The 25,106-nt window shown below is 43.3% G+C and overlaps 1 protein-coding gene across 1 annotated transcript in view; it reads left to right on the top strand.

Moving 5' to 3' along the window:
• Positions 1 to 25,106, top strand: part of LOC147889326 (F-box family protein with WD40/YVTN repeat doamin) — a 68,216-nt gene that overhangs the window by 6,443 nt on the left and 36,667 nt on the right. The window contains exons 5-6 of the mRNA XM_087391844.1: positions 14,524 to 14,624; positions 14,830 to 14,919. Coding sequence (XP_087247970.1) covers positions 14,524 to 14,624; positions 14,830 to 14,919 — 191 coding nt within the window. The remainder of the gene's footprint in view (positions 1 to 14,523; positions 14,625 to 14,829; positions 14,920 to 25,106) is intronic.

The raw sequence follows: 25,106 nt of genomic DNA, 5'->3' as shown, positions 1-25,106 counted from the left end.
GCAACAAGATGCAACCGGGAGAGGAACAACGTCTGATTAGACGTCTGATTAGACAGTAGTCACTGATGACGGAGCACAAGCTCTAAGTAAGAAAAGACGCTAAGTCAGGAAGGTTGGTAACCATGAGCACCAACAAATCGCTATCAAGGCCACATAACAACACTCCCATTGTCATCTCCAAATAGCACGGGTAGCAGTACAACTGACGGAAGACAAAGTCATTCCGACTTCTTCTATATAGTTCATGGAGGAGCGAATGTCGGAAGCAACTGAAGGCCCACCTTCACCAAACTAGATCGGAGACATCTACTTCACAAGGAATAGAGCTAGAGTTGAGGCTGACAGTCAGCTAGATCAAGATCTTGACATCATCTTCCACGATCCTGACTATATCCCAAGTGGGAGAGTTCCTCAACAAATTCGGTTCACAGCTCTGATATTCAAGAAGCTGTAGCTGAACATGAGGTGTTGCCAATTTCAACACCTAGTGCGACATTCCTTAGAACCACCGTGGGAACAATAAGGATGTTAAGTGGTTTAAGGATGTGGTGGAAAGATGCCCTAATGCAACAATAAAACGCCATGCAAGTGGCTTTGTAACTATTGACTCCACAAAGTTTTGGCAAAGCAAGAAGGACACACTAGTACTACCGCAACAATGTGAACATGTATTGTACACATATATAAAAATACTCACTTATTTATATTTGATACCTTCAATGCAACTCCATCCAAGGGAAAATTGGATGATTCAATGGTTTTAAAATGGATGTCTGAGGCGGTCTGCAATCATGAGGGAAATTTAATCAAAAATTTAAGTTCTAAGTGAGAACCCTTTTCAATCTTATGGTGGCAGAATGTAATCTCCCCGATTTTGCACAGTCCTTTCAGGTGTTTGTAAATGAGACAAGAAAGGAAAAGATTGATAAAATGAGATTTGACAGAAAATCAAGTACTTCGCAGTGTCATATCTATGCCCCAATGTTACAGACCACCAGAAGACAAATCGACTTCAATCCCTTGCCACCTCAGCCAAAAAAGAAGGCATCTGTTCTCCAAGCTCTCAGGATGCAGTCAAAGCAGCAAAGTTCGAGGGGAAGAAAGGACAAGATCCAATTAGTCATATCGGACAATTCGAGACCCGTTGGATGGCTAGCGGATTTGGAGCTCTACCTGATGCAGTAAAGGAAGAGCAATTTGCAGCTACTCTTGAAGGTAAGGCAATGACTTGGTTTATGCAATATGGTCTTGCAACTTTTGTAGATTATGATGTCTTGACAGTCTCATTCCTCAGTAGATTTAGAAAAGCACCAGAAGAAATTCTAAAAGAGCTTCGATTATCAAACAAAAAGACCTATTGGTGGAGGACTATGCACAGAAATTTAAGAATCTGAATCAGAGGCTAGCTGCCCCACAAAGGCCTACAGATGAACAACTTGGTGACTATTTTTGCAAAGGACTCACCAAGCAATTGAGAATTACAGTAGCATGAAGAGATCAATGAGGAGGAGAAAATGACTTCAATAACATGGTTGAAGCAGCTCAAAGAGTAGAGAGAAGGCTTGGTTGTAAATCAAAGTCAAAGAAAGGAAAGAAAAAACGAGCCTCCGACTTTGACACAGATTCAGACACAGAAGATGACTCCAATGCAGAGGAGGACAACAGTGATACATCAATCTTCGACAACTCAGATGAAGAATCTGAAGAGGAAGAAACTAGCAAAGCAAAGAGGAAGAGAAAGGACAAGAAGACGAAGACCAAGGATAAGGCAAAAGCCAAAAAGAAAGAAGAAAAGAGTTCAAAAGTAGAATCGAAGCTACAACAACTGATCAAAGAACAGTTTCAGAATTTAAGGTTCTCACAAACTCACGCAAAGATTGCATGTGAATTCTGTGAAAAAGATAACCATGATAAAGACAAATGCTTGTATAACCCGAATTAGCCCACAATAGAGCTCCACCACCAACAGCTAATCAAATTGTAGTGCGAGTACAGAGACAACAAAGATTCAATAATGTTGCACCAAGGAGACAGAATAACCAAAAGTGGGGAGGCCAACAACAGCCAAACATGAATCAAGCATGCAATTACTATGGGGAAGATGGCCATAGACAAGGTCCACAATGTGAGCTATGGTGCAAACATAGAGAAGAAAGAGGAATCCCCATTATCCAATACAATGCAAGGGGCAACCCAAATCCTGCACAACAACCTCCTGCAGGTGTAAACATGGTTAGTTTCCAACCAATTATTGAAGAGCCCAAGGGGAGTTTACATAAAAAAGATGTTTACAAGGTAAAAACAGTACATATTACTAGGCAAAACACATTATTTCCTGGAGTACAAAGTAATTGCACATCGGGCAGCAACATAGCCGGGATAAACGAACATCAAGAAGCTGCAAAGACAATGGTAATCACAAGGTCAAAAGGAGAAAAACCCCTAGCAGGACTGGGAGAAACCCCAAAGAATACAATCAAACCAATTGATTGGTTGAGCAAGCAAAAGTGAGAAACCAAGCTCTAGAACAATTAATGCAGCCAAGGAGGCAAAAGAGGCGCACAATTAAACAGAAAAGGCAAAGCCAAATCAGTTCTGACTTCACCAGGACAGAATTCCGACTACAAGTAGAAAGATGTGTGGCAAAGAATGACAGCACCACAAAAGGATGGCAATGGAGCACAAGACACATTTGATGCACCAAAGGAAAGCTAGAGCCCGCTGACCACGACAACACATCCTCCTTAGGCAGCTAGTAAAATTCCGATCGGAATTCGGTCGGATACCATCCAACAACCAGAATGCAGTAGCAAAGAGCAACTACATCATGATGAGGAAGACGATATCTTTAATGTGCATAGCGACACTCTCCTCCAGAGGAAGAAGACCATCCGAAATACAAAAGGCATGGAGGAGGCTAAGTATTTCTTCAAAGAGCTATTATACTCCAAGGTGCAAATCGCATTGGACCAACTATTCAATCTTGTACCAGCATTCAAGGAACAATTGTTTCAAGGTTTGGAGGCCGATAACCAACCCAAAGCACCTGTGAGTATGATAGAAGAAGATGAAGAGGAGTCTCCAGATATATATACATCAACCATAGAAGAGGTAGATTACAGAGTTCCCACAATTGGAATTAGTGGCTACAATCAGATAACAATGGCTCCAGAGGACAAAGACAAAATGGCATTTGTAACTGAATGGGGAGTATTTGCATAAAATGTGATGACATTTGGACTAAAAAATGCACCACCTACTTTCCAGAAATACATCAAGAATGTATTTGCAGAATACTTAACATCTTTATGAGAGTATTTTTGGATGACTTTTCAGTGTTTGAAAAAAGGAACGAACACCTTCGTCACTTAAGACTATGCTATTAGAAGTGTAGGTTGGCTGGGCTCAACCTTAACCCTACAAAATGTGCATTTGCTATGAGAAGAGGAGTCCTATTGGGACATATTATATCAGAGGAGGGAATGGAAATTGATCCTAAGAAAGTCTCTGTAATTCCAAAAGACTGTAAAACAGCTACAAAGATTTGCTTGGCAAGTCAAATGGCATTGCAGATTTTTGAGATACTTGGCTGAGATATGCTACCCACTTACAAAACTCACTAGAGAAACAGAGCCATATGTATGGGGAGAAGAACAAGATGAAGCTTTCACTATCCTTAAAAAGATGCTGGTCATAGCACCCATATTGCAATCTCTTGACTGGAGTTTACCATTTGTCGATGCATTAGACACAGCTGTAATCTCTTCAAAAAAGGGCTGCAGAGCTGGGGCAAATTGTGGCACAGGGAATTGTAAAGAAGACGGAAAACATGGCCTAAAATTAGAAGAGAATTTTGTCTCTCCAACCAACAGGCACCTTGAATTAAGGAGTGGTTAGCCATTTGCTCCCTATCCTGACCCCTTTTGAAGACATTAAATGCCAGATGGAATCTTCATGACAATCATACCTACTGGAAGGGCAGGTTTGTTAAGATTTGGAATAAGAAAATCCTAGGAAAAATGTCTACGCTCCTTTGGCTTATTCTTCATAAAGTTGTTTGGCCCAATGCAAGAAGCCTGAGGATAGGGAAAGGAACTCGAAAGGAAATGGTCACTGCAAGCAATGCCCGGTCCCAAGAGGACATTTTCCACTTATTTTTTGCAGTATTAATGCAGCAAAGGAAAAATAAATGGTTCAGACTAGCAAGTATGTGTGGGTGTGCGGATTTGAATGTGTGAGAGCATATTTTATACTATGGTCTACACCCGTTGTTGGGCGCTAATGACATAAGTGGGGATGTTATAGTAGCTAGTCCTTGCTATGCGTGATGGAGTTTATGGTTTTCAACCTTATGAGTGACTATCATGAGATTGAAACTGCACTATGTTGTGTTTTTAGAGGATGAGTTTGGAAATGTTCTTGGATTCATCTAGGTATATATGATGCAAATCAAGAGATTACTTCACTTAGTGTGAGTGATGCTTTAGTTGTAGTCTGGTATTTTGATAGTGGGCTTCTAGGCACATCACTTCTAGAAAAAATTTATTTGTTGATTTACAGCATGTTTCAGTTGGCAAGAGTGTGTCTTGTGCCAACAATCCTTCATACATTGTGAAGGGAATTGGGAAGGTTTCTATGCCTTCTAGATGCCCTTCATGTGCTAGGGATAAATAATAATTTACTATCAATTTCCTCTTTTGGGAGAAGAGGTTATGTTGTCATTTTTGAGGATGCTAAGTGCATTGTTAGGGATAGAGAAAAAGGACTTTCTGATAGTCACTATAGGCACTTTAACTCAAGGTTTGTACCAACTAACCAAACATGACAAGAGTATGTCAAACGCATGTGTGGCAACAATTACTTTAATAATGATAAATGCAGAATTATTGTTGGATGTATATGGCCAATACCCCAACTGCGAGCTCCAAAATGAGGAGAGCTCAAGGGCTTGACATCTGCAAAGCATGTGGATAGATGGACCAATAGGGGGATGGGTTGAGGCTGCCATGTGGGCAGCAAGATGGCTGCCCGTTCCATATTGCATCAAGTATATGTTTTAATGTGGGGATCGGACTTACTGTCCATCTAGTGGTGACTTTCGTGAGAAGCTTGGAGTTTCCTAAGGTAGGCCCAACCAATAATCAAATCTTGGAGTTGGTTAACAGAGGCTCAACCCAGATTCACTATGTTTAAGTGGTCCATTCTGGTAAGGTGGCCCCACACTATTTGGTTCAAGATTTGGGATGCATTCAGGATGATTGCTAGGTACCACTAGTACACACCTTTGCCTCCACGTCTCTCCGAGCGCTTGAACTTGGGGTCGCTAGATAGCCTAATCTGGTGCACCCAAATTGGGTACAGGTTTTGGGAGGCGTGCCAATGATAAAAACCAACACAATCTATAAGGTGACAAGAATTGAGGTTATAGGTCCTCTTGGGGGGCAACCTCACTTTGACCGTGTACTAATTGCACCTTTAATTACGCCTCCCAGCGCACATTGTGATTTAACATTAGGTCATGCTTTCATAGGAAAATGTAAACCTTGTTGGCCATTCTATGGGCTATCCATAGGTGCCACTCATTCCTTGGTATGTGCCTTGTAAGCCTAGTTACAGTCAGTTAGGAAAGTTGGTACAGTTAGTACAGGACAGTTAGGACACTTAGTCCAATTAGGGTTTTAGCCCTAGCGTTTTGTTATGTTGGCTCTCGAGCCTCCATTCATTGTGTAGCATTTTCATTACAGCAAGTGCTCTTTGAGCTTGAGCTTCCATCTCTTTGCTTCCTGTGTGCATTTCTTCCTACAGTGGTATCAGAGTAGGTCAAGGATCCACTCCTCAGCCATTTCCAGCCACCCCGGTGCTGTTGGAGGCCTGTTCTCTTGCATTTCGGTCATCTTCTTGCTGGTCGGTACATTTTCCAAGGCTCTGGTGCTAGCTGCAGCTACTGGAGGTAGTTTCAAGCCATTCCGTCGCTGGAAATCCTTTCCCTGGGGCTCCTCTAGCATTGGTGACTCCTCTGAGGATGATTTTTAGGCTTCATTTAGGATTCTCGAGCATTTGGGTCCTGTTACTGCGTTGTGGAGCAGCTACAGCCACCGACTTTGACCTTGGGAGCCTGCTACAGCCATTTCGAGGCATTTCTCAGTGATAGTTCCTCTCTTGGGTGCTGCTCCTACCTCATGGAAGCCTCCCATCAAGCTCTTTGCTGTTCTAAAGCATAGCTCATTGCTGTTCCATCACATTCCAGCCTTATCTTTGGCATTTGCCCTCTTTTCTTGTGCCATGGTCACTTCATATTGAAGGGGCAATTGTTCCTCCACACTCCTCGAAGGCGGTTCCAGTTGTTACAGCCAAACTGCAGGTACTTTGCCTCCTACACAGGAGCAAATTCAATGGGATGGTCATGATGCCAAAGCACATGCCTTGATTACTCTTTCAGTTACCCATATACGGTCTGGCAAGACAGTAAAGCAAGTGTGGGACCAACTTGCATTATATTAGTTGCGGAATGAAGCACGAGTTGCCTGTCTCCGCGAGCAGTTGAAGGACTTGAAGCTTGAAGAGGGTGGTAACATGGATGCCTATCTTACTAGTGTGAAGGATTTGAAAGAGCAATTGGCTAACATTGATGAGGTGGTGCCTGGTTCTCAGCTTGTTTCTAATACCGTTGATGGGTTGCGTGACTCTTATCAGGGCTTTGCTGCTACATTGAGGTTGGTTGTAGGAGGCAATGCCAACCAATATTCCTTTGACCAGCTGGTTTCCCTCTTACTTCAGGAGGAACAAAGCCGTGCAAACCGCAATGCTTCCATGGCTAGTGATCAAGCCTTTGCTGCCCAGCATAAAAACAAAGGCAAAGGCAAGGTTTCAGCTTGTAAACAAACCCCCTCATTCACATTGTGGTCACTCCCATGATGCTTCTTCTTTGGGGGATAAGAAGAAGAAGAGATGCAACTATTGCAAGAAACCTGGACATGACTTTTCTGAATGCAGGAAGAGAATTGCATCTGAGAAGAAGAAAAAAGAGTCTGGTCTTGCAGTATGTGGTTCTCCTAGTCCAGATGATCGACATGAATCAACTAACTTTGCACAAGACCAGCATTGGGCTTTTCTTGTTACATGTCATTATAATCATGATGGTCATGATGCTCATGATGCCTACACGAGAGTTTCTGATGCCGGGTTCTTTGATAGTGGTGTAAGTACATTACTTCCTGCAGGAAGTTATTCAGCTCACTTGAGCATGCATCTAAGGGGGGGACAGTCACATGTGCCAATTATGCATCATATATAATGAGAGGCATTGGGCAAGTTGCTCTTACTTCTGTTTATGGGAGTTAGGTACTCTAGAGAATGTGCTTTATGTTCCAGGCATTTGCAAGAACCTCATCTCTATTTCAGCCATAGCTACTCGTGGCTATCAAGTTCGCTTTGATGGTGTTCGGTGTGCGGTCTATGATGCTACACATGCCTTTAACATGGTCGTGACTGGGACATTGACTAAAGGGCTGTATAGATTTGATGCCTATGACAGATGCTTGGATGATGCTGGACTTGCAGATGTAGATGCCTTTGTTGTTGATTCCTCTACCATGGCAGATACCAATTTGTGACATGAGAGGATTCCTCTACCATGGCAGATACCAATTTGTGACATGAGAGGATTGGACACCTCAACTTTGGGGCTTTGGTGAAGCTACATAAGGATGGTATGGTCATTGATCTTCCAAAAATGCATATGCCTTCAAAGCATGTTTGTGAACCTTGTTTGCTTGGTAAGATGCACCGTTCTGCATTTCCCAAGGATGGGAGAGTTGGTGCCTCACGCAAGCTTTATTTGGTTCATAGTGATGTTTGTGGACCCATGCGGGTTGCAGCTCTTGGGGGATTCTATTATTTTGTCACATTCATTGATGACATCACTAGGTATTCTTGGAATTTCGCATTGAAATCCAAATTTGAAGTTTCTGCATGCTTAAGGCATGGCTGAGAATGAGAGTGGGCTGAAAATTGCTCACCTCAATACAGACAGGGGGGTTGAATATATGTCAAAGGATTTTGCTGTTTTTTTGGTCTCATTTGGCATTCATCATCAGTGCACGGTGCCTTACACTCCTCAACAGAATCCTATGGCTGAGTGGAAGAATAGATCAGTGATGGAGATGGCTAGGTGTATGTTGAAAGGCAAGCACTTCCCTAACAAGTTGTGGTTGGATGCCTTTATGTGTGCTAATTACATTTTGAATAGATGTCTCACAAAGGCATTGAAGACCATCACACCTTATGAGGCTTGGACAGGTCATAAGCCCAGGATTTCTCACTTGAGGACTTTTGGATGCTTTGCATATGCCCATGTGCCTTCTTAGACACGTACCAAGTTGGATAATAAAGCTGTCAAATGCTTTTTATTAGGTATAGCTCAGAGAGCAAGGCCTATAAGCTCTACCAGCTCCGCACGGGCAAGTGTTTTGTCAGTAGAGATGTTGTGTTTGATGAATCTTCCTCTATGCCTTTGCTGGACTGTCAAAAACAGCCCGTTGTCGATGCCCCAGATCTCTTTGACAGTTTGATGCCTTTGTTTCTGTCAGATGCTCATGATGATGTCACGTCTGAGGTTGCTCCTCCTCCATCTATTGGTCATTTGCAGCCATATGTGCAGCATGATATTTAGCCCCATTTACAGCCTGATATGCCTCAGCTTGATCAGAACATTGTGCACAGGGCTCTTGACTAGGAAAGAGCTGAAATACAGGCGCCCAAAAAGGTCCCCCGTTGGCTCCTTGACACATTAAAAGACAGCAAACAGGAAACGCCTCTGCCAGCCCGTACTAGAGCAACTGTTCGCAAAGAGCATGCTAATCTGGTTGCTTGTGCATTGGTTGCTACAACATGCAATAAAGAGCCATTATGCCAGGCCTTTCATCAGAATAACTCTTGGGAGTTATGTGATTTGCCTCCCGGCAAGAATGCCATTGAAACTAAGTGGGTTTATAAGATTAAACGGAAAGCTGATGGTTCAATGGATTGTTACAAAGCCCCCGTCTTGTTGCTAAGGGTATGCACAGCAGCAAGGCATTGACTTATAGGAGACTTTTGCCCCCACTTCCAAGATTACTACCATTTTCATTGTTATTGCCTTTGTTGCCCACTTTCATTGGGAGGTACATCAGATTGATATCAAGACAACTTTCCTTCATGGGCATTTGCAGGAAGAGGTCTATGTTTCCCAACCTCCTGGCTTTGAGGTTGAAGGTTCTGAAAGGTCGTCTGCGGCTTAAAGAAAGCCCTCTATGGATTGAAGCAGGCACCTCGGGCTTGGTAATCCAAGATACATGCTCATTTGCTCACACTTGGCTTTTAGAACATCCCTACAGAGGCTCCCCTTTACATCTGCAGGAGTGGGGCATATTTGCTGATTTTAGTGCTCTATGTGGATGACATGCTTGTGACTGGGACACATGCTGAGCAAATTGCAGCTTTTAAGCTTGACTTGCAGAAGACATTTGCTATGTCTGATCTTGGTCTTTTGCATTACTATTTGGGCGTTCAATTTGCTAACAATGAGGGGGGCATTTTGATGTCACAATCCAAGTATATTGGACAGCTTTGCAGTGTTTTCAGTTTGAGGATTGCAAGCCAGTATCCACACCATTAGAGCCTGGCTTTCACTTCTCTTTTGAGGATGGCAGTGGTGCATGTGATGTCACTCTCTATCAGTAGCTGGTTGTTTGATTTATTTATGCTATACTAGACCCTATCTTTAGTATGCTGTCTCACAGTTGAGCAGATATATGCACAGCCCCTCTACGCACCATTGGCAGGCCATGAAGTGTGTCTTCAGGTATCTCAAAGGCACTCAGCATTTGGGCCTTCTTTATGAGGCTGATTCTTCACTTGTTATGCATGGATTCACTGATAGTGATTGGATTGGCTGTTCGAACACCTGTGTGTCACACAGTGGCAATTGTTTCATGCTTGGTGCTTCATGCATGTCTTGGTTTAGCAAGAAGCAGACTACAATTGCTACTTCTAGGTGTGAAGCTGAGTACAGAGCAGCTTTTACAGCTACAGTGGAGTGTGTTTGGCTCCGGAAGTTACTTGCAGATCTTTATGCATGTCAGACCCCTCCTACCGTCATCTTCACTGATAGTCAGAGTGCTTTGGCTGTTTCCATGCTTGCACAAAGCATATTGAGGTTCACTATCACTATGTCAGAGAGAGGTTATCAGCTAGTGATATTCAGTTGTCTTATGTTCCCACTGAAGACAACTTGGCAGATCGCTCTACCTCGACCTAAGTTTGAAGTTTTTTGGCAAGCTTTAAACTTAGTACCTTTTGTGACTTGATTTGTTGTACTATGTACTGTCATAGGTTGCTATATCCCTACAGGATGAACATGTGCAACCATGACATTAGATATTCAGGTATCCTAAGCCATGTCCAGGATACTTCAGCCCATACCATGGAAGGGGTTTTGGTGGCCGTTCTATGGGCTACCCATAGGTGCCACTCATTCCTTGGTATGTGCCTTGTAGGCCTAGTTACAGTCAGTTAGGTCAATCGATACAGTTAGTACATGTACCACTTAGGACAGTTAGGACACTTAGTCCAGTTAGGGCTTTTAGCCCTAGGGTTTTGTTATGTTGGCTCTCTCTTGAGTCTCCATTCATTATGTAGCATTTTCATTACAGCAAATACTCTTTGAGCTTGAGCTTCCATCTCTTTGCTCCCTGTGTGCATTTCTTTCTACAAACCTAAACCATATTGATAGCTCTACATCCCTAGGTCCCTGCACCAATTTTTAAAGTATTCATTTTGACTAAAATTTGATGCACTCCGCAGTTTACTCCATGAGAGTAATGAGTGATTCACAGGACGCTTTGGGTAAAACAATTCCAAGGATGCCCAAAGAAGGTGAAGAGGTCTACCCTTGGAAGAAGAAATAGCCTTGTATTGGTTACTTACTATTTTTAGTCAATTGCAAAATACCTCACCAAAAGGACAATTTCAATGAAAAAAGGACACTACTATGGAGAAGCTCTTAAGAAGCATTGAGTTCCAAATACTTGACAAGGACCAGTTGGCCGACTCACTATTTTTAGCCAGTGGCCATTAAGCGAACTAGTCAAGCTTTTTGCACTAATAGGTCTTCCCCTTGGGATATATGAAGAGTTATTAAAGCTATTCATGACTTGGTGAGGAACTCGAGCTCAACTGTACCTTTAATTTACTTTTAGTAAATAGAGTAATGAAATCGAGTTGGGGCATTTTGGAAATGAGGGTGCCATGTAGAAGAGCTTGAGAAAGCAAACATCTTGTTCCAAAGGAGCAATAGAAGGCATAATTTCAAAATACCTTTTCTTTCAAATCATAGGTTGGTGATCACAAGGCCTAAGGGGGGTTGATTGAACCTTACAAGAGAGGGCCTTGGGTAAACTGAAACATTTGTTCCACATTCACAGACATGTGGGACAATTGTATGGGGAGTCAACCCCTCTCCTCTCCTATAAAAGAACCCCCTCCACAGTCCATTTCTCATCAGCTCCAACGTTGGATTCCAGCCCATTTCCCTTCCTGCAGCCTTGTTGCCCCCCTCTACTCCCTCTCCATGACCTGCTGAAGCATCTCCATGCCCTGCTGAAGTATCTTCACACTTATCAGCTGTCTCATATCACTATCCATTTGGGAAGACAAGCTCCCCCACAGCTGCTGCCCACTGCCAGCATTTTTCATCCGTATCAGCCCGTGGTGACCTTGTCCTCCTTTGACGAATCAGCCAGCCTATGCTTGGGCCTCTCTACCTCATGTGTAATTGATCCTAGGCCCCCTTCTCCCCTCACTTCAGTCTGCTGCCCCACTTTTCTCCTGTTCAGCTCACCATAGCTCTGTCACACTGCCATTCAAATTGCTTCCCAGTCTCATTTCCGCCTGCTGATAATTTATTGACAGTGACCCCTATACAGAGCTGAGTTTTGGCCATAAATCCCTGCCATAAACTATGGTCTGACAAGAATCTACAACAAGTATTTGCTGCGCTGCAATTGTTCTACAGTGAGATCTCTCCCTGCTGAAATAAAACCCTCAGAACAGCCCCTTAGTTAAATGGGACTGATGCAGTGTTCCGTCTGATAACACACCCAATTCCCTAGGCCCTAGTTGGCAAAGGGTGATTGGTTGAGTGCTACTTTATTCTTATTGATCTAGGCTGTAGTTGGGTAAGATTGATATGCAGTTCATTGTAAAACAAAACATAAATGAAAGCAACATCTATATATATCCGCGCTGATGCTCACCCATATTGAGCCAGTCAAGGTCATTACATTTGGTAGGTTCTTGTTTGATTGTCTTGGTCCCTTGGTTTTGTTCAGGCGAAACCTGAAGGTTGGTTGTGTTGGAATAAAATCAGCCTACGGGTGAGGCCCCATCTTGGCCCCTCAACCTGTCCACTGTTCGGAATTCCTCTGTGCGAATTTAACAAATATTGTGAAGGGCTAGGAATATAGTGACACCCACTCTACATAGCTAGTTCAAGGCGGTCTCAATTTATAGGCCTAGCCCCAGGTCGGCACAACAGCAGCCCAAGTCAGGCTAGTAGAGGCAGGGTTGGTTGGCAGATGGACAGACTGCAGTTGATAGTCTGTCACATTGGGACAGATCGGGAACCAGATTGGCCGTGGTCAGTCAAGATCTACAGACTGGCCATGTCCAGTTGGCCAGTCCTTATATAAAGTAGGCCTTTTGAGTCTCTCCAGGCAGTATCAGCTAGAAGTACAGTCTTTGCCCTATTTCGTACCCTATATGTCAAGAAGGACGAAAGAGATTTGCTGATAATCATACTTTATGTGGATGATATGTTGCTGACAGGCACAAGTGAAGAGAAATTTGCAGAATTCTAGATATTCAATTTAGTGTATCCATTGAGCTGCTATATGACATCATTGGGGGATGTAAAGCTTGTTTTTAGATATCTGTAACGTATAGGTCTCTTGGTTTGTTCTATGTTAGGGGGATGACTCAAGCTCCATACTTGTAGTGAATCAGATTGGGCTGGTGATTATGACACCAGACGCTCCACCAGTGTCAATTGTTTCTTTATTGGAAGTTCATGTGTTTCTTGGTTGAGCAAGAACAATCTACTGTGGCAACATTATAATCTAAAGCTGAGTATAGGACATACTTCACTACTACAGTAGAATGTGTATGGCTCAGGAGATTGTTCGCAAATCTTTGTGGTAGTTTGCAGCCTTCTACTCCCATGCTCACTTGCAATCAGAATGCTATTTGCAATGGCATAGAATGCTGTGTTTCATGCCCATGCGAGACACAATTGAGATACATTATCACTATGTTAGAGAAAGATTGCACGTAGGAGAGATCAGCTCGATCTATTGTCCTACACATAAGAATGTTGTAGATTTGTTCACCAAGGCTTTGCCTCAAGAAAAGTTTGAAGCTTTCTGCAAAGCTTTAGGATTACTTCCATTTAGTGACTGATTTTTCACCTTGTACATGTTCACATTAAATTTTCCTAGCCCTATGCGAATACCTTCTTTAGAAATTACTTGTCCGAGTAATATGCCAACTCGGACACAGAACACTCTCTTTGCTGGGTTCAAGGATATATCTACTTCCCCAGTTAGGGGGTTTTCCCCCTAGGGCAGTTAGGGCTTCCATTTTGGGTTGAGAGGACATAATCCTAAATTCTGTTGTACTCTTTTATTCTAGTATAATAGTTCGTGAACTCTTTTCACATTTGGCTCACTCCACCCTATGTTCTGTGTCACCATTTCCATCAATCTTTTGCTATTTCACATGCATCATCTACTTCTAGTCATGAAGATTTATAAATATGACTTTGTGTGTGATAAATAATCATTCATTATTGCTCATTGTGTACTTGAATTACGAATAACGGGGTCACTAGTCAGGATAGATGATTGATGGCTTTCGTTTCCAAGGTTAAATGTTTGTAATATCAAAATCCATCCATGAATGATGCAACATAGTAACGTGGGTGCATGATGCCACAAGGTTGTAAATTTTCAATGCACAAGGTTTGTGTTCCTTGTCCCCATCATGAACGTGTAAAAAACAACACATTTGCACTTTGTAAGTTTGGAGCTCGACCTCTCATGCAATTAAGAAATTCGACGGCAATAGTCCTGCAAGGTTCTAATAACCATTACTAACCTTGACCTTGTGAACACCTCACAACATTACTCCAGACACAAGAAAGTGGAGAAGGTTTGGTCTAATTATGTCAGATGAAAAAATGTAAGGCTTCATGTTATAGTACTTTTTCTGGTTCTCAACTTAAAGGCTTTTGTCATACCAATCACAAAACTTTGCTGTAGGTTTGTAAATGGGCTGAAGTTTCTATTCATGTGGTTTTGAGGCTAATTTGCTGCCTGTGTAATATGGGGTTTTGAAATGTCTAGGTTTTATAGGTGTGAGCATGCTTTGTGTAGAAGCATGCAATGTGTGTATACGATAACCATTTTGAGGTTTGAACATATCCAACAGATCTTGGCTATATCTGGAACAGAGATATACATATGGAACCGCAGAAGGGGTCGCATTCTTCGTCACATGGGCGGACATGGGCAGAAAATACATTCTATGTGGTGCGTTTTATTTCAGCAAGGGACTAGACTATGTTGCTTCTCAAGCAATCAATACTTTCATCATAAACATACTTGTTGATTTGGTTTGATTTAGATTAGATTTCTGATTTTACCAGTGTTTGTGTTTCTGAACATGAGGTGATTTAATTTTTATTATGTTGACCCGCCTGGTAGGCTTGTATTAAAATATGTTTTTTCTTTTCAGCTTTGCAGATCCAGAAGTCTTTGTAGGTTGTGCTGATGGAACAGTACGAGTGTTTGATATGTACAGTAGCCGCTGCATCCGGATCTTCAGGTATCCTTTATCATTCTTTTACAAAATTTTTTGATGCTCTCGCACCTGAGTAATACCCACATAAACCAGTACACTTTTTTCAAGCATATCTGAAGCAATTTGAAAGTGAGTTCTTCGAGGGATTTAAGGTAGCTCTACAGCAGATTTTTGGGGCAATTTTCAAGCAATATTGAAGAAAATTTTGGCATCGTCTAAAACACATTTCAAGGCATTTGAAGAATATTGAAACACGAGTTTTGCTCAAATAGTGTTATTCATTTGATTAAATGGACATTTGGAGCAGTTGATAAGCAGCCCAATTAAAATATTTGTCTTTATAATTTGGATTGTTTTGAGCATAGTTCGAAGATGGTTTTGATTGCATCTACTTTTAGTTCATCTAAAAAATGTCTCAGCATGGTGATGTTTATTTTCTTGATGAGGAGTAAGCTAACGGTTGAAGTTGGAAGTGTAAACAGTGTCTAAGCATCAGAGCCGAGATCCCCGGGAAGTACTCTATTAGAGTATCGGCATGGTATCGGCGGATGGTCGGGGATCTCTACGTCGGGTGTTTGGTCTAACCCCTCACTATCTCTATCTCTATCTCTGGTTGGTTGCTTTTCTTTGACTGGATCCGGAGGCCTTTCATTGAAAAGCCGAAAAAACAGTGAAGCGCGGATAGAAGGCACCTGCTCGCCCTTCTTCCTCCTCTTGAGGGGGAGTAACCACTGCATAGGATAGGAGATGGAAGCATGTGTTATGCTCTAGCCGAGATAGCATGACCTCGGAAAGATCGGTGGGCATTTTCTCTTAGATGATCAACTGTTGTAATAATTAATGTGCGTAAATGAAATGGTGAAGAGAAGTAACTGCCAAGGTCCTAGGTGAGGGTGAAATGGCATTGACTAGGTGGCTCTGAGTGCTAAGGCCTAGGTGCACCTAAATGTGCAATAATGCCAAGGGGCAAAAGGTTTTAATGTGCCCCAAGAGAGGGGTAAATGGTGCACCAAGTGGAAAGGCTAAAATGATGACATGTGGCAAGGAGAACCATCTAGGGAGATGAGGGTCTCGTGGATATGCATGAGGAAAACAGAAAAGATATTTTTTTGAAAAACATGCGATCTACGAGAGTAGGCTGGGAGGAAATAACAGATGCCATTGCCCGTGATCTGAGTGTGTGTTAGAGAATAGTGAATCTATCAATTGGTATCAGAGCTCAAGGCAAGGGAAGAGTGACGAGTTAGGTGACGGAAGGAAGGTTTGGAGCACAGAGGTGATGCAAGGTGGTCAATTGTATCACCTGTTCGTGACGTGCGAGGGACGTGACGATCGTTGGCGGTGACGAAGGTTGTACGTGACGGGAGTAGGTGGACGGGCATCTCTGGTTGATGTTCTACGGGGACGACGTGGCGTGGTGTTGACGGGCACTTATGCTCAATTACGCAGGCCTTCCTAGGTATCCTGGTGGATTGACGAGGTGAGGAGAAACGGGCAACGTAGGAAGAGTTGCCATCGCCATCGTCAGCCAAGTTTCCGTGGCTATACGTCTACGTCCTGCCCCTTCGCATTCGTCACATCAACTGTGACCCCAGGCCTTCGCCCCGTTCCGCCTCCTATTTTCTCCACGCAGTAGCCCGTCGATGCTGGCCGTGTGATCTACCAGATAACTCTGAGCGCAGTTGGCTGTGGACGTTGCTACGAACATTGTGTCCGTAAATCCCACGCACATGCCTAGGTCTGGGTACTACTTTCAGGTGGAGGGAAAAGCGAACCAGAGATAAATACGACAGGGGGTCAATCGACATTTCGAGAAGAAAATCAGGAAGCATCTTCTTTCGATACAGCTTTTACAGTTTTATATATGGTCCTGTTATTCCTGCACCGTAAAAGGAACGTTCAGAGTATTACAAATTTGGGAGTTTAGTGTGCAGGAGAAAGAAAAACAGGAAAGCAAAATAGAAAAGAGGTGTATATATATTTTATTTGGGTTCTAGAAAAGACTGAAAAAAAAAAAACCATTTTCCCCTTTTAGACTATGGAGGCAGAAGGACAGAATTCTAGGGTGAATCCTAGTGAGTCTAGAGCACGGTCTACACAACAAATATCACATCACACAACACCTACTTTGATCGGTAGGATTTCGATATTAGAAGATGCTTTACAGCAGATTATGAACCAGCAGCTTCAAGTGAACGCTGGTCAGAATGAGATCAGGGAGATGGTGCAAGCCTTGTCGGCTAGACCATCAAGAATTGATAAGGGCAAAGCTCCAGCAGAGCCAGAGCCCAGTATACATTCATTAGAGCGCGCGAAGGTCAAAGTGCCTAATATCGCTAATTATAGACCGGAAAAGTACGCTGGTCGGATGACCGAGCGCAGTTCTGATGTGATCGAGGTTTGGTTACACAAGTGGGAAGAAGCCTTCGCCATTTGTGAAATCAGATCTGATCTAAAGAAAATCCGTGAGGCCACTCACCTGTTTATTGAGGCAGCGGATAGATGGTGGATAAAGCAACAGAAGGATCAAGTTGCTCCTACCACCTGGGAAGGGTTTAAAGCTGAATTTAAGAAACACTTTCTCCCACCTGATGAAGAGTCGCGAGCTTGGGATGCTTATAGAAATCTTCGTCAGAAGAGTCTATCGGTGGCAGAGTACACCGACAAATTTAGGGAATGTGTCATGAAAATAATAGACCCTCTTTCTATGTCGGTTCAGTTAAAAGACTATATCTATGGACTGAACGACAAGATCAAAATGGAAGTTCGGGCTAAATATGTGACTACATTAGATGAATCTATTGCAGTAGCCCTGAACTATGAGGATGCCAGAGGCAGATCTGGTGGATTTGTGCAGGCAGGGACTCAGTATGAGTACCCGAAAAAAGGGGGATTTCAGAGGAAATGGATTTCAAAGACAAGTGTCTCGCAGCCAAGTGGCCAAACCAAGCAGGTGAAGCCGGTTGAGGGACCAGTAAAAACAAGTACCACCGTTGGGGTGAAAAGGAAAATAACTCCAATGGCAGCCCGGGCTTGGTCAAAGTCCTCGTTGACCCCTGAACAAAAAGAGAAAGCTAAAAAAGAAGGATTGTGCTTCGGCTGCCTTCAGTGACATCAGTGGAAGGATTGTCCACTGAATAAAGACCGTCGCATGGCTAATATGATAATATCTGAATGCGACGTGGAAATGCAGGAGAGTCCCAATGCGGAACATATGCAGATGCAATTGGCGGGACCTTCCCAGAGGTTAGTACCTGTGTTGTTAAGTGTGTCTGTTACTAAGTTAGTAAGCGGTGCACCTGATAACATCCTATCTAAGCCCGCAGCAACGCGGTATATAGCCTTTAATGATACGGAGTTAATTAAAATGAAAGGGCAAGTGGCCAATCATGATGTCATTGTGTTGTTTGACTCGGCGTCAACGCACAATGTGATTAACTCCAAGCTCGTGAAGAGGCTGAAATTAAAGACAAGTCCATCTGACTATGCGTATACAGTCAGGATGGCAGATGGAAGTTCAACTGAAGTATGGGACCAAAGGGTTACCCAGTTGGAGCTTCGGATTCAGGACTATGCTGAGAAGCTTGATTTTGAAATGACCAAGCTTGCTCATGCAGAAGAATCCAGCCATTGATTGGACAAAGCACGTATATCAATTCAAGATGAATGATGTGCTTTATGTCTTGCGAGGTAAGAAAGATATACCTCAGGGACCGTTGGTTTCCGCGATGGAAATCCGAAAAGCTCAAGTAGAGTTTTTATTCCTTTGCACAGCATCGGTAGAGCCGGTTGATGGTTCTTCGGCTAGCACTGATGTTACACAAAGTGGTGAGGTGGCCAAGCTGGCTAATCTTATAACAGAGGAGTTCTCTGAATGTTTTAGGGATGAACTACCTTATGGGTTACCTCCAGAGCGGAAAGTTCAACATAAGATTGAACTGATCCCGGGGGCAGAACCTGTAAATAGACTCCCTATAGAATGAGTTTTACTGAATAGGCGGAGGTGCGTAGACAACTGGAAGAATACCTCAAGTTGGGGCAGATTCAACCAAGTTTCTCACCTTTTGCTTCGCCAGTGATATTAAAGAAGAAAAAGGATGATACGTTTCGCCTCCGTATAGATTACAGAGCATTGAATAATATCACTGTTAAGCATAGGTATCCGATGGCTCGGATTGATGATTTGCTCGATGCATTACATGGAGCCGTGGTTTTCAGCAAGATAGATCTTAAGTGTGGCTACCATCAGATCCGGATTAGAGCCGAGGATGTGCATAAAATTGCTTTCAGAAGTAGGTTTGGTCATTATGAGTTTTTGGTAATGTCCTTCGGACTTACCAATGCTCCAGCGACATTCGTCATGCTTATGAACGATTTACTACGTCCGTATATCGGAAAGTTCGTAGTACATTTTATTGACGATATCTTGATATTCAGTAAAAGTATTACTGAGCATCGTGAACACTTAAGAGTAGTGTTCAGTACTTTGAGGAAAGCCAGTCTTTATGTAAATAAAAAGAAAACTATACTGTGTATGGTTAGGCTTGAGTATTTAGGGTTCATAATTACTCCACAGGGGGTAGAAGAAAGTGGCTGCGATACTAACTTGGCCAATCATTCTTGGGATTTGTCCAGTTTTATAGAAGGCATATCAAAGGATATTCCGGAATAGTATCGCCATTCACTGATTTGACCTCAGATAAAGTACCTTTTATATGGGGACAGAATCAAGAAGAAAGTTTTAACACCATAAAATAAGCTGTGGTCACAGGACCGGTGTTAAAAATAGTTGATCCCCAGAAACCGTTGTTCCTGGAAACCGATGCAAGTGGCATTGCGGTAGGAGCAGTCCTCCTTCAAGAGGGAAGGCCAGTAGCCTTTGAAAGCAAGAAGCTTTCTCCCTCTCAAAGAAATTGGCCAACTCATGAATTGGAGTTGTATGCTGTTATCCATGCTTTGAAAACATGGAGGCATTACTTGTATGGTTCAGAGTTTTATGTGGATGTGGATCATGATACTCTGAAACATTTTTGTAAGCAGCTTGACTTGAGGGGCCGCCAAGCTAGGTGGGCAGAGCTCATGCAGGAGTTTAATTTAACGATTCGGTACCGAAGAGGAAAAGACAATAAGGTTGCTGATGCGTTGTCTCGCATTATGTACAACCTGAGTTTCATGGTATTAGAGAGTACTCTAATGACCGAGATTAGAGAAACTCAAAAGGTGGACGAGTTTGTCCAGAGCTTATGGCCTAAGGCTCATGTGTTAAAACTCGGGGAAAGTGAAAAGGATGACCTGGCATCCAGAAAAGGCCAAACTTATGCAAGATATACCATAAGGGATGGTATGCTAGAAAGAAATGGCAAGGTTGTAGTACCTAGTCAGAATGATCTCAGGCAGAGAGTCATTCGACAGTGCCATGATAGCCCATGTGCGGGACATCCAGGAGTCGAGAAGACATATGATCTCGTGAAGCGAGATTTCTTTTGGCCAAAGATGAAAAAGCATATTCATGAATATGTGACACGGTGTTTCTCGTGTCAGGTAAGCAAGGCCGAGCGGGTGAAGCCACCCGGACTTTTACAGCCCTTGGAAATACCACTAAGTAAGTGGGAGAGCATTTCCATGGACTTTATTGTAGGGCTGCCTACGACACAAGGAGGGTATGATTCTATCCTTGTGGTGGTTGATCGTCTAACCAAGATGGCTCACTTCATTCTGACTAGAGAGTCTGTTAGTGTCCCGCAAGTGGCGGATTTGTTCATTAGACATATATTTCGTCTGCATGGATTGCCTAGATCCATAGTGTGAGACAGAGATGTTCGATTTACCGGTCATTTTTGGACAGCGGTATTTGAGACACTAAGGACTGAGTTGGGAATGAGTAGTGGGGATCATCCTGAGACGGATGGTCAAACGGAAAGAGTCAACCAGACTTTAGAGGATATGCTGAGGGCATATGTGTCATTGAGGCAACATACGTGGGACAAGTGGTTGCCATTGTTGGAGTTTGCCTACAATGATAGAAAACATTCCTCTACAGGGTTCAGTCCGTTTGAGCTGAACTATGGTTATAGACCAGCAAATCCAACTATAGTTGGAGTACCTCAGAAAGTGCCTAGTGCCGCGAACTTTGTAGTTCAGATGCGGGAGATGCTAGCACTTGTGAGAGCTAATATTTGCCAGGCTATGGATAGAGCCAAGGTGTATGCGGATGAAAACCGGTCTATAAGAGTATTTAAGGAAGGAGAAAAAGTTTTTCTCAGAGTTCCTTCGCACTCGAAGTCGTTGACTTCAGGAGAGTGTGCTAAGTTATCACCTCGATACTGTGGGCCGTGGTTAATTCTGAAAAGAATAGGCAAGGTAGCCTATAAATTAGAGTTGCCACCGGGGTGTAAGGTGCACCCAGTGTTTCATGTTTCTCGTTTAAAGAAATTTTTGCATATTGGTGACTCACTAATCGAAGGTGTGGTTTTGTTTCAGGAGATAGAGGATAATGCAAGACGCAAACCGACAAGAATCCTGGACCGAGGAACAATGCAAATACGAAATCGGAAGATACCCACGGTGTTGGTTGGATGGCATGGTCAGCCTCTATCAGAAGCTACCTGGGAATCCGTATACCAGTTACGGAGAGTGTTCCCAGATTTCATCATCGAGGACGCTGATGCTTGAAGAGGGAAGGAATGTTATGCTCTAACCGAGATAGCATGACCTCGGAAAGATCGGTGGGCATTTTCTCTTAGATGACCAACTGTTGTAATAATTAATGTGCGTAAATGAAATGGTGAAGAGAAGTAACTGCTAAGGTCGTAGGTGAGGGTGAAATGGCATTGACTAGGTGGCTCTGAGTGCTAAGGCCTAGGTGCACCTAAATGTGCAATAATGCCAAGGGGCAAAAGGTTTTAATGTGCCCCAAGAGAGGGGTAAATGGTGCACCAAGTGGAAAGGCTAAAATGATGACATGTGGCAAGGAGAACCATCTAGGGAGATGAGGGTCTCGTGGATATGCATGAGGAAAACAGAAAAGATATTTTTTGAAAAACATGCGATCTACGAGAGTAGGCTGGGAGGAAATAACAGATGCCATCGCCCGTGATCTGAGTGTGTGTTAGAGAATAGTGAATCTATCAGCATGGTTGTTAATTTAGGGGTCCGAGCTGCAGCTGACGAAGAATCGATCGGAAAAAGGATCGATTTCGGTGGAGAGGCGGAAGCCCTCTCCATGTTCCGGTCACCAACTCAGCAGCTCCGCCTTGGCAACTTTGTCGGGTAGTAAACCCCCAGAATGGAGGAACGCCGGTTACAATCTTAACTGCCCAGTAACCGATTTGGTCCTGAGGCAAGGAATATCCGGTTACACCAGAAGATACAGTTGGTACGGCTAGAATTACACCAGTAACCCAAGTTAATTCATGAGGTTTTTTGAACAGAATGCCTGGGGAATGCCAACAACTATGAGGGGGGAGCAAAGCAATGAAGGTATTTTCTAGCCATTAAATGACTTGAGGAAGGGGTCAAACTTGGCTGCATACATTTCAGCTAGGGACATTCGGAATACATGAGACATCAGATAGGTGAATAACCTTTATACCAAACCAAATTGAGCCCTAATTGCCTTTCTATAGACGAAATTTTCAGTGCACACGGAGTGGCCCTGATAGACACCCAATAGTTAATTACGCTGTGAAACTCGTCCAATTAAAGCGAAAAAGCATAGCCATTCATATTACACCTTTTATCTTTCTACATGATGCCCGATTTATCTGCAAAACCAGAGAAGCCCTCCCATGCCAGTAGCTTGGTTCATCTCTATCCCATTTCATGAACGAATGGGGGTAATCTATGCATGGTCATTCCAGGTCCGCGCGTGTTGGAGGTAGTGGTTATAGAATTCATTCCTTTTCCACATATGGGGGGCCTCTCTTGCCAAAAGGGACCCATAAATTTTGCATCTCTGTCACTGACAATTTTTTGAGGGTAACAATGATGCTTAAAGACATGCTCAATGAAATGTCAAGCAACTTGTGATGCTGAATACCGGGTCTTAGTGTATATGAAATGGATTTGTTTTGTCATTCTATCCACCACAACAAAGATGCTGTCCCATCCCCTCTTTGTAGAAGGAAATCCTGTGATGAAATCCATTGCTATGTGCGTCCATTTGCCCAGAGGAATTGATAATGGTTGGAAGAGACCTGCGAGTAATTTGCTATCCACTTTATTTTGTTGGCAAGGCAAGCATTCAGCCCACATCTTGCCACATGCCATCCCAGATGAGACGGACCGACGTCGCACACTGATTAGTTCCTTCGTAACCTAGGAAAGGTCGGTATCCTAGCAGAAAATTCTGGAGAAAAGCAAGGATCTTAGCTCCCTCGATCTCGTATCGCGAAGCGAGCGTGGAAAAAGAAGCGGAGGAAACTTCGAGGCACGGAGAAAAACGGGGTCCTTGTTGATGAATAATTCAATCAATTCGAAAATTGGGAAATAAAGAATTCAATCACTGCTTAACCACTTCATTGAAGTTATTCCAATCATTCCAGAGATTGTAACGAGCGCCCTACCTTTGTCCAGTCTTCTTTGTTGACAGCCACATATGTGTCAGAACTAAAGATGTGAAATCACAGGATTCTTACTGAAATACGCCTCGTAAGGAGTCTTGCCTTCCACTGCTTTGGTCTTTGTTGTGTTCAGAATGTGGACAGGTGTGTTGGCTGCATCAGTCCAAAAGGATCTTGGAAGCTTTCTCCCTCTCGATGTACATAATCCCATTTCTGTGATTGTTTTGTTGGCTGACAAGAGGAATGAAGGAGCATGGTTTCTACAAGATCTGGTCTTTGATAGTCCAAGTGGATGCATGTAAATTACACATGAGAGTTTTGGGCACGTGAGCTATGGAACCTTTTCAGACATGCAAAAAACAGGATTGAAGTATGGACTTCTACATATGGTAGACAAGTCAAAAGTTTGCCAGGCTTGCATGGAGGGCAAGCAGCACATCGAGAGGCATTCCCAAAGAAGGATACACAATGAGCCAAGGTTCCACTTGGGTAGTGCACTTTGACATCATCTAACTTGCCGCCTTTGGAGTCGTCTCCTTTGGCCATGCCTTTCCTGGCTTGCTGTTGGAGATATCATAGCCAAAGAGTGTGTTGATGTGATGTGTTGGTGTGTAGTACTAGGAGATCTAGTACTAGTCCTTGTGTGAGTCATGTGTGAGTGCCACATGTCACTATGGGACTCATCCCAGATGCACTTGGTGCAAGTGTGTAGCCTATAAGGTTATCTTATGTAGTGATGATGAATGAATGAAAGCCTTCATGGATTCTACATTTGTCTATCATTTCTTCACTCCCTAGCCTACCTCTCTCTCCCTCCCACCATGTTTCTAACATAGTATAAGAGTAGGTTAACCCTAACATAGCTGCCACATCATCTCTGCCATAACCCTAACCCTAATTCTGCATTTATTTCTGTCTCAGCTGAAGCTGTCCCGCTGCTCATTTCCGCTTCCTTTTAGCTGCCTCCTACCCGATTAGGGTTTTTGCACAATCGCCTTCATTGCTGCCTCCACAGCCGCCTCTCCTTGCAGCCTTTTGCGTTCATTCCTGCCGGTCTAGCATCTCCTCAACCAGCCACCACCATTGGGGGTCTCTTGGAGCAGCCTCGGCCATTGATAGCCTCTTGGATAGCTGGTTGGTGCATCTTCTTCCTCCTAGCTTGCTGGTTGGCAGACAGTTCAAGGCACGCTTGCACGTGTGGATCTTTGAAGCTGTCTTGTAGCTTTTCAACGCCGATTCTAGGGTTTGCAGGCTGCTGCAGCAAAATTCCACCATCTATGAGCGTTTACTCCAGATTTTCGTGACCTTTGAAGGCTATTTCGACATATACAATTTCGAGTCATTTTGAGAGTGCTGCTGCAGAAACGCCTCTTCCAGAAGCATTTTCGGGGCTGATCCTAGCCTCTAGCTCTTCCAAAATTATCACTTTTTGGACTGGTGACCTGCTGGTGAATTGGAGCTGATTTACTGAAGGCTTCACACATTTCGAGATGTTCCATTTCATTTGGCGCCCCTCCAGCTACCTTCTTGAGGATTTTGGACCTGCTATAGCACCTTGAGCAGTCATCACTCCCACAAGTGCTTTTCCCTTCGCGCATTCTTGCATTCCAGGGCATCTACTTGCTGTATTTTGACTTGGGTTCACTCAGT

This window comes from Dipteris shenzhenensis, chromosome 20, assembly GCF_047967505.1.
Source record: "Dipteris shenzhenensis isolate YYH24624 ecotype China chromosome 20, Dip_SZ_1.0, whole genome shotgun sequence".
NCBI lineage: Eukaryota > Viridiplantae > Streptophyta > Polypodiopsida > Gleicheniales > Dipteridaceae > Dipteris > Dipteris shenzhenensis.
Note: the sequence above shows the minus strand (reverse complement) of the source record. Positions and strands in the feature narration are given on the sequence as shown.